This window comes from Hipposideros armiger, unplaced genomic scaffold (genome assembly GCF_001890085.2).
Source record: "Hipposideros armiger isolate ML-2016 unplaced genomic scaffold, ASM189008v1 scaffold_63, whole genome shotgun sequence".
NCBI lineage: Eukaryota > Metazoa > Chordata > Mammalia > Chiroptera > Hipposideridae > Hipposideros > Hipposideros armiger.
In genome coordinates this window covers 4,151,894-4,162,066 of record NW_017731413.1, presented here as the reverse complement: position 1 = coordinate 4,162,066, position 10,173 = coordinate 4,151,894, and the positions used below count along the sequence as shown (strand labels likewise).

General features: G+C 45.5%; 1 protein-coding gene across 1 annotated transcript in view; it reads right to left on the bottom strand.

The window, feature by feature from the left end:
* HAL (histidine ammonia-lyase) overlaps positions 1-9,241 on the bottom strand; it is a 36,854-nt gene extending 27,613 nt beyond the window's left edge. The window contains exons 1-13 of the mRNA XM_019641680.1: positions 8,789-9,241; positions 8,022-8,082; positions 7,905-7,932; positions 7,490-7,564; positions 7,325-7,397; positions 7,140-7,206; positions 6,788-6,825; positions 6,049-6,174; positions 3,733-3,872; positions 2,493-2,540; positions 1,695-1,842; positions 871-966; positions 722-780 (exon numbers count right to left, since the gene is read on the bottom strand). Coding sequence (XP_019497225.1) covers positions 722-780; positions 871-966; positions 1,695-1,842; positions 2,493-2,540; positions 3,733-3,872; positions 6,049-6,174; positions 6,788-6,825; positions 7,140-7,206; positions 7,325-7,397; positions 7,490-7,564; positions 7,905-7,932; positions 8,022-8,082; positions 8,789-9,035 — 1,206 coding nt within the window. The 5' untranslated portion in view covers positions 9,036-9,241. The remainder of the gene's footprint in view (positions 1-721; positions 781-870; positions 967-1,694; positions 1,843-2,492; positions 2,541-3,732; positions 3,873-6,048; positions 6,175-6,787; positions 6,826-7,139; positions 7,207-7,324; positions 7,398-7,489; positions 7,565-7,904; positions 7,933-8,021; positions 8,083-8,788) is intronic.
* Between the last annotated feature and the right edge of the window lie 932 nt (positions 9,242-10,173).

The window sequence follows — 10,173 nt, the reverse complement described above, 5'->3', positions numbered from 1 at the left end:
TTCTTTAACCTAGCTAGCTAGCATAGAAGTTGCTCAGTGCAAAGAAGTGAGGGTATTCACTCTAGGAAGGACTCTGTTACCCTATAGACTGAAATTTGGCACAAGTGGAACTATTGTTTCATTCTTGATATGCATATTAATCTGTCATCAACTAACTGCCATATGCAAATGAGTTGTGACATCTGTAATACAAGATTTTATTGCCAACCCAGGTCATTTACACCTGTTTTTATGTAAAGTTAAGCCTCACAGATTCATTTATGATGATTTATTTATATCTGCCTGTTAAATGCAGATAAGGTATACCAAGGGTGGCATTTGAATTTTGATTAAGTCTTTCCTGTGAACATCCCGCTGGCAGGCTGGTTCTAGTTCTATCTAACAGGAAGAACATGTAAAACTCCATTAACTGGTTAGGACGATGTAATTACTAAGACTTTTTAAAAGTTAGGGCACTAAACCAACACAGCCAGTTGTCTGTTGGACTTCTCCACGAGGGGGTTGAGCAAAGCAATTCAAGAGGAAACAAACAGCTTGCTACATAGACTAGAAACTTGACAATAATTGGACAAATGAAAGTATGATCTACACAATTTTTAGTAGAGGCAGTAAGAAATTTGGGTTATAATTGACAATGACATGATTTTGCAACACCTTCCTCTTTGTCTATTTCCCCCCTGACTTGGAAGAGAGAAAAGAAACTTTTTGTTTGTTGGTTTACCTGTGGACAGCAGCGCAAGGTGTATGCATCCTGAACACGATCACAGAACCTGTGACTTTCTGTGGAAAAGATGAAAGGGGGACATGTTATCCCTTTCCCTCCCACACACACAAAACCAAATAAGCTCGCTTTCATAAGCATGCGCAGACCTGCTATTTCTGATGGATGGTGATCCGAGTCCAAGAGTGACCGAAACCGAAAAGAAACTTCTATTTGCCCTCGATGAGGGCGAACAGCATGAATGTCTAGAATTGATAAAGGAGAACAAGTCTGAGCAATTCTGATATTAGAACGAACTATGATGGATGGCTCAGGACCATCCATGGTGCTAACACAGCCCTCAAAACCCCAGGAGTCCTTAACCACCACTTAGCATTAGAAAATGAACACCAAAAGCAAGTTGTTCCTTATTGTCTCTATTCTTTCTACTTTCAATATCTGAGGACAAACTATGTGTTGAGACTACTGGGAATTCAACCCAGGACACTGAGTTACCCCCAAAATATTTAGGCTTATAATGGAAGGGAGCCCTGTAGTGGCTTAATTTAAGTAATTTTTAAACACTTTTTCTGTCCTACTGTATATAATAGCAGAGAGTCTTTCAAACTCACTGCTTTCTAGGTAAGCTACCACTTCTACAGGGTTTTTTTTTCCTTCCAAATTTCTAATGGGGAGCAACCTGAGTTCCATAATTCTAAAACCCTGCACACAGATTCCTAAAGCAGGATATAGTTTGATGGGAGTCAGGCCTGGGTGATGTGGAACAGGTCCTTTAACTCTCAGGGTCAGCATCTGTCTGTATAACGTGATCATTTCAAGGAAGCCGAGGAGGATTGGGTATGCCCCAGGCATTGGGTTTTCTCTTTCTTCCCTACCACCCACCCCCACCACTCCTGTGTCTAAAGACCTCAACCAGCCCATCCTACCAGCTCTGGTTGAATGAGTAGCAACCAAAAGGAAGAACCATGCTGACCAGTATCGAAGGCTTTGGTGGTGCCTTTCAGCACCTCAAGGGTCAAGGCCGCCACTATGTCAGCCTGCCGAGCAATAGCACTGGCTCTCTCCACAGCTTCACAGCCCAGGGAGGTGATCATCTGCGTCCCATTGATGAGCGCCAGACCCTTTGGGGAGGGGGAGAGAAGTTTCCTACTGTATTTATTATAACAGGCCTAGGAAGTTGATTTAGTACCTTTTGCTTTCATAAGAGGAAAGCTAGGCAGTCAGCTGAAGGATGCTTATTCATGTGTTCTGAAGTGGAGTGCAGAAATGCTTATTTAAGCCCTTGAGGACTAAGTAAGTGCCTTCCTATGTGAAGTCATTAGTATAAATCTGCCAAATGGAATAGCTAGTAAGTATCTCTATTCTCAAGGCAGCAGTGTAGCTGCAGTGTAAAATGCATATAAAATATTTAGCTCTTAATTATGCTGCATTTCCTCTTTAACTTCTCATCTTTGTAGACAAGATACCCTGAAACATGCCTGGTCCAAAGATCTTGGTTTAGAGCATCCTAAGGGATGCTGGCTTAGAGCATCTCTTCGGGATCCCTAGAGATCCTGATGTGAACTTTAAGCTCTTAGGTAAGAGAACCCCTAAGCATGTGTGGCATGAAGGATCTTTTAAATGCATATGAAGGAGCCCTTTCTTTAGTGGACAAAGTTTAACCGACATGTAAGTCACATTTATTTTAAGAAATGAGTGAGACCGAAATTAAGACTGAAAATAGTGCAGAAAGACTTGTTAACATGAACAAATTGTCCTTGAATCTCCTTACCTCTTTTGGTTTCAAAACAATTGGTTTCAGTCCATGGGCTTCCAGGACCTAAAGAATGATTTACACAAATAAAAATGGGTATCAAATGAAATACCAGCCTATTTCTAATTGCATGAGGAATCTTATAAAACATCTTTAAGCCCACAGGTCTGTCTTATAAAAGATTAGACCTACATGCATTGGTTCTAGTCATCATCTCTGGTCTATTCTCTAGTTCTGCCCTTTAGTCTGAAAGCAGACCTTAGCTTTCAAATCATTTCCGTACCTAAATCAGGGGCTCTAGTGTCTACAGAATCAACCCTGAGTTTTGGTTTCTAGGTGATATGTGTTTAGTGCCCACTTGAATGATTCACCTTTCTCCTGCTGCTTCCTGGGAACATGTGCAACCTGTGCTGTGCTGAGGCTAGGCTTTCCTGCCTCCGGAGCATGACGTAAGAAGTCCTCTACCCTCCTCTTACTTATCTGAACACTGGTGGAACCTCAGAGCAGGGCTTCTTACTTGTATGGCAAATGTATGAACACTAGTGAAGCAGGGGTGGGGGGGTTGTTGGCCTAATAGATGGAAACACAATTCTAAGGGGAAAAGGGCGGAATAATCTTCCTCCAAAATAAAAGAAGGGAAAGCAGTCACTTAGTTAAGGTCCCTCGAGGGAAGAAGGAAGACAGAGCCAGCACCATTTACTCTGTCAATTTCGCAAGTTTATTAGAGTCTCTATTAAACACCCAATTCTGTTCTGGGTGTTGGGCTGGGGCTGGGGTAGGAAAAATGGAGACAGACAAGCTCAAAGGCAATTACAGTAATAGAATGTTCAGTGCTCCAGGAGGCAGGAAGTGGGTACGGTTCCGCGGAAAATAATCACGTAAGATGCCAGGAGAGCACAAGGAGGAACAAAAGGGATGGGTGTGTCTGTGTGTGTGGGGTGGGGGGGAACCAGAAGACCAGAGAGGGGAGTTTCCCAGAGGACTTAACAGAAAGAGGGACAGGAGTGAGTGGGGAAGAGAAGAACGCATCTGTGTGGTCCTTCTGCCTAGGACACAGCGCGTTCCAGCTGCAAGGCTCCTCTAGCCTCTGTGATGTTGAACCCTGGCAGGAAGGGACGAGGGGAGTAACATGACAGACAAGACTCTTATAGGTCACTTTAAGTTCAGACTTTCTCCTAAGGGCAATGGGAAGCATCAATACCCCCAACGCCCCGCCGAGAGAAAATATCGCACATGGAAGCTGTTATGAAAGTCTTACGTATTTAGCGTCAGCCCAGCCACTCTTTGGAGACCACATCTTCCCCTCTCCAATGAGCCCAAGGGCAAGATGAGAGAGCGGGGCAAGGTCCCCACTGGCACCAACGGTTCCTTTCTCTGGAACATAGGACAGGCAGGAGGCTGGGAGGGAAGAAGGAGCAGTTACTTCAGGGGGACTTCATTCTGGCTATCCCCATTTTGCCTATGAGACCAACCTCCGCCAGTTGGAGCTCGTAATCACTTTATGGCACAGGTACCTGGGGATAAAGCGATTCCTCAAACACAGCTCCTGCTGAAGTGACCTGGCTGAGCTGCTATAGAGAAAGCGTGAGGAGGAGGAGGAGGAGAGAAAGAAAGGCAGGAAGGGAGAAGGGAGGGAAGCATCACAGGTGTTAGCCAGGATATGCTCAGATTGGCTGTGCGAAGGTGGTTGGGGGGACACTACATGGAGGAAACAATCAAGATGGGGCTGCATGGCAGAAAGTCGAACTGGAACCCACATCCCCATAACGATTATCTGTTAACTTCTTCCTCTTTCTGGGTCCTCTGCCCCTTCACTTGCTGTGCATGTTCTAATTGGACCTAGAAATTTCAGGAATTCTACCAATGTATCTTAAAGACGTGATCGGGAACTAACTGTTGTTCATTATAGACTTGTCTCTAAGAACAAAAAGTTAAAAAATATCTCAATATGGAATTAAGAGATTTTCCTATGACAAAAGTTTTGTGTAGCCACCTATTGGAGAATGTTTAGAAATGTGTAAATACTGGAAGGGGGAGAGGGTGCCAAAAAAATGTATACAAGTGGACACTTTGGTCAACGTTGCTCAAGCAGTAGTTTGCCGTAATCAGAAGTGTCTGGACACTGATGGTAATCACTTTGAGCACCTCTTGTAATTGCAGAAGTCAAACGTGACTAGTATTCATCTTTTGTTGTTGGTATATATTGAGTATTACAATTAATACAGTTGTTTCCTTTCTTAAAATGTGTATACATTTTTTTGGCACCCACTGTATTTATGTTAGAAAAGTAATATAAAATGTTCCAGGAGGATAAGGTTCACCAAAGTGTTGACAAGGGTTCTCTGGGGAATAGGCAACTTAGTCTCTTCTTTTTGCCAGATTCCTCATGACCCAGTCTGCCACCTCACTACCACTTATAAATGGACATAGTTTAGTAGGCAATTCCAAGTTACCAAAAAAAGGGGGACTTTGTTTTTCTAAGTAAACTCAGACTCCTGAGAGCAGTGTTTTTGCCAACTGCTGAATAATGTCAATAGAATAAAGCAGTGCCACCCATGAGCCAGCTTCCAGATCAGAGTTCAAGTCACCCTGGGGAATTCTCTGAACTCTTAGGGACCCACCCAGAGGTGCTTTAGACTGGCCCATAATGCATATATAGGTGGGTTCACTGCCAAAGCTGTACTAGCTGGGATGGTAGGGCAGACCAGGATGGGAGTAGAAATAGGTGTTGGCATCATGACTGGTCTGTTCAGCATAGCCCTGTACACAATAGATTGCTCATTCAAATTGCTATTCACTGATCAGCATATCACATTTATGGGCCACTTGTGACCACAGCATGTGTTTTGGTCTGACTGCCCAGCCCTGCTTCTCCTCCTCCCACTCCTTCACTGCAACGAATCCCTGAGCCTCTGCTGACCTAAAATGTTTATCCTTATTTGTAAGAAGGGACAATGGCGTCCCAAGCATTTCAAATCTTGTCTCCATATTTTAATTTTGCTATCCCAAGAAATAAGCTCCAAAGAGTTGAACTGCATCGTATCCTAGCACTAGATGGCTTCATGATCACAAGCAAGTCTGTAATCTCTTTTCTGTTCTATCTTTGGGAGAAGTTGGACTTCAGTTATTTAAGTCTGGCAATCCTACCACATGGGGAGCATTATGATTTCAGATTCCCAGGCACCAACCACAACTATTGAGTCGGTCTTTGGGATGGACGTCCAGGAATCATGATGTTTCCCAGATGATTTGATGCAACTTCTCTAACCACATTTGGGCACCACTGAATCAAAGTTCTCTCCAGCCCTGAACTGACGGCCGGGCTTGAGGGGCTGGTTCCAGTCTTAAAGATGCCAAATACTAAGTGAAGGATGGTGGCGAATGGGTTACACAGGAGTGAGTGTCTCTGCCACATTCCCCTACCTAGCTATCCTCCTTCTTCCAAACCCATTTTCTATTCCTCTCCATTATTTTAGGTCTTCTTGTCTCAACCGATTCTTCACCATCCCATTAATCAAGTCTACCCTGTGGGACATGCCTCAGTGGATGGTCAGTTGGGGATCTGCTGCATTACCATTAAATATTTCGATAACTTGTTTGAGGGTCTCCAGGGAAATGCCACTGTATCCTTTGGCTAAGACATTGACCCTTAAAGCCAAGAGCATCCGACATCTCTCAGGGATTAGTGGTTTTCCAACACCTACAAAACAGAATTGATGGTTTCTACAAGAGAAAGAAAATCTCTTCTAACTCCTGGCTTCCTTCATCTCTCAAACCTTTCTCTACTTCTTGACTCAGGTAGTTGGACTGCTCTCCCCACCGACTGTCTTGCTTCTTAAAGTCCCATCGTCAGGGTGAACGTCCAATTTTGCCTTCTCAGTTTCCCTTTTTGGAACACTTCAATGACCCCCCGCCACGTGCTCAACACGCTTAGAATAGAGTCCAGGCTCCTTAGCACAAGCTCCCTTGCAATCTGATTGGTGCTGATTCTTGGCACACTGTCCCATCTCACCTCGTCCCAATCCCCTCATTCCCTGACTTTCAGCCTTAATTCCATTCCCTGAATGCAGCACTCTCTTGGCATGACTGTACACATGCTGCGGTCCCAACCCTATCCCTCCACCTGGCCTGTTCCTTTTTCAGAGATTCAGCTGGTAGGTGGTCTTGTCCGATGCTTTCTGCTTCCTTCCCTCCCCTCCAGCAGAATTGGCACCTAGTCCCCATGGCTGTTACAGGATGCCCTACACCATGCTGTACTTTATTCATCCAATCAAACAAGACCTAGGAGGCACCCAGCGTTTGGAATGGTTTACCTGAAGAATGGGAACGCACTAGATTGAACTGGAGCTCCCTGGAAGAGAAAGAGAGAAAAAACCCTTTTAAATACCTCATGGTGAAAATGTTCCCTCAGCTGGGGAAATGAAGGAAGGGATAGTTAAACCTTTGGAGGGACAGGATGAGGCAGCATGAGGCAATGGAAGAAACCAGCAAGCCTGTGTTTACAATACCCACTCCTATGGGAGTTAACCCACTTCTCATCCTCCTCATCTGTAAATCAGGGCAAATGTTAATTACTTCCCTTGTTGAAAGAAACCTCAAAGATGAGGGTGTAGGTGGCATGTGAATGTGTGTGCGCTTGGTGGGGAGGGCAGGACTCCAACTTACTCTAGCTTATCGATAGGAATTACAGTTCGGGCAAATTTCCCAAAGCCTGTAGTAATGCCGTAAACAACTGGAATAAAATAAAAACAAAACAAAACAAAGAAAACAACAGACATTATACAATTAGGGTCAGGCCATATTTTCTCAGTCTATGAAAATAATTGTATAACACAAAGGGAAAAAGATACCAGTTTTTTCTTTTATGATTCTGTCTATGACTTCCCTGGATTTTTGCACCTTCTTTTCGGCAGTTGGGGTGAGCTAGGAAAACATTGGTCAGAGCTGAACACACTGAAGACTTCCACACGCAGCAGAAAAGGTCGGAGGACATCCTTCCCTTCCTTCCCCCATACCTTTATTTTGTAGCATCCCTTGCCCAAGTTGACCAGATCCTCTGTGGTCAGGCTGTCCCCATCTAAGGCGATGTACTGCACAAACGAAGGGGGTCTCCATGAGTCCGAGCAGCTTTGTTGCTCGTACAAGTGAGAAGGGAAGCCTCAAGCAGAACCAAACTTTGACACTTCAGAGATTTTTATCACTGCTGTGACACACTAATGCACTAATTTAAGAAGAACACAGCTTGCTTAAGAGGAGGCTGAGTAAGGAAAATTAGAAATGAAAAAGCATATGCCTTTTCCTACTACACAGAGCTGGCCAAAGTCCTGTCTGAATTGATAGTGTTTGCTCATAGATTTTGCTGACTCTCTCCGCCCTTCAGTGAGGGGGAGCTTAATTTTCTTAACAAAAGGAGAGTAGTTTGAAGCTTACCTTGTCAGGCTCCCGGTATTTGCTGTATCTGAAGCCAGCCAGGTAAAGGAAAACACTGGGGAATGTGGAACAGGCCCAGCCCCCAGAGCAGGCCAAGGGGCCTGCAGGAAAGGATACAGGTAAACTCCTTCTGGCTGCGATGGAATGAAGTCAGGAGACATGGCATCCCCTTCTATAACTGAAACAAGAACACAAGAGGCGACCCCTTACAGATCACAACCGAGAGCCGCTTTTGGCCTTGCTGGTAAACCAAGGAAGGACTCTTCAATTGCCTTTGAATTCTTTAGACATGGCCGCTCTAAAATGACTTAAGATACTTTCAAGTGTCCTTAGTGTCTTTACAAAGAAGGAGAGCAAAAGGCAGAGATGTAGGTGACAGGCATTGCTTCGGGTTTAAGTGAAAGTTCGAGATCTAACCCCCACCTCTATCCCCATCCCCGGCTTTATTTTGTTTTGAATCTGAACACCTCTATGTCGCTGGCCTCTAGTGGGTGAGGTTGTTTTGAAGGGCAAAAGGATCTTCGCCTTAAAGTCTATCAAAATAATTATGTAACACGAAGGAATTCAGTAAATGCAAAGGGACTTAAACCTGCCGTCCTGAGTTCAAATCTGATCTTTGCTCCTTACTGGAGGCCTGACTGACTTGACTCAAGGTAAGACCTCCTTGTTGTCTCTTGCCTCGTTATAAAAGGTGGATAAGAATCCGATCTCTCTCGCAGGGCTGCGTGACAATGGAAGGCACACAGAGGCCTAGCAGTGCCCGCACGCAGCCCTCACGCATTTCCCCCGGGGTGGGGATGGCAATGCAGCCTCCCTCGGAGGGATGTGAGCTCTAGGCGAGGCCATGCCACATCAGTTTGCATTGCTCCCCTCTGGCTACTCACCCACTTCCACGAACTCGTTGTCCTCCAGGGCCACCTCGAGTGGGTCCTCATTGTCCAGCAGGCCCAGGCCCTTGCAGCGGCGCACGAGAAACTGCACGTCGTCCACCGAGGCGAAGCCACCGTTGTCTGGCTTGTTCTTCATGTACCTCCGCACGGCCTCGCGGCCCAGCCAGCCCACGGTGAGCTGCGCGTCCCGGCAGGGCACGGCCAGCCATTCTCCGCGCACGTGCACTGTGTACCTGGGCATGGCTCCCTGCTGCTCCTGTGGCCCGATGAGGCCACCACAACCAGACCGCGCCTGCACCTATACCGGGGACAGTCACTGATGATGGTCACCAGGAGGGGAGGGTTTTATCTTGCAGTGACTACTGAGCTGTGGGGGTGGGGAGGACAAGGATGGACTTTCAAAATATGCCACCTCCCTTGACTTGACTCATTCACGCGTTGGGCAAATATTTATTAAAGGCACCACGGTGTCTCTTTGGGTTTTTGCAGTTGAGCTAGGGGCAGGAGGTGGGGGTGCAGGCAGGCCACCCGCCCATCCACCTGTGAAGCAGCCCTGGTGGCAAGAAGTCCTAGGGGTCCTATTGCCTGCTGGGCCCCTTTTCTTCAGGGTCCCTGATTTCTCCCTCCCCTGGTTCCTGTCTGCATTCTCGTCCCTCAGGGCAGCTTATAAACACCATGTTCCTGTCTTTATCTGGAATTACTCAACTGTAAAATGCACCTTGCTGGCCAATTGTGACACCGGAGAGTGTGGCAATCCTCATTCATTTGTTTATTCCACCAACATGTGTTGAGCAACTACTCTTTGCCACTGCTAAGGTTTTCTGAAGCTGTCCCTCCACAAAGGGAAACTGCAAAGGCCAGAGATCATTTTCATAACTAAAGGTCACCAGTCTTGATGAAGGAGCTACCATGGCTTGGAGGTTCACAGCTGACAGCCATGGCTGGGACTCCAGCTCCAGGACTTTTTAGCCTCCAGCAAGTAAGTTATTAATTAGCTTCTGGTTCCTCTTCAAAAGGTGAAGATGCTAACTGCCTCCCTGCAGTATTTTCAGAATCTACCCGGGATCAAATCCTGGCTCTGCTGTTTACTAATTGTGGGACCTCTGGCAAGTTATTTGACTTCTCTGGGCTTCTGTTGCTTTATTTTTAAAATGGAGATAATAGAACCTATTTTAAAGGGCTATTGGGAGGATTAAGTGAGTTCATATACATAAAGCCCTTAGAGCAGCACCTGGGACATTGGAAATGCTTCAGAAGTGTTTATGATGATTATTTGAACTTTAATACTCGAGATATCTAATTGCTTTATAAATGTTCTTTAATCTTGGGACATGGATATCATTAATCCAATTAAGCTTCTTCAACACAGAGAACTGCTC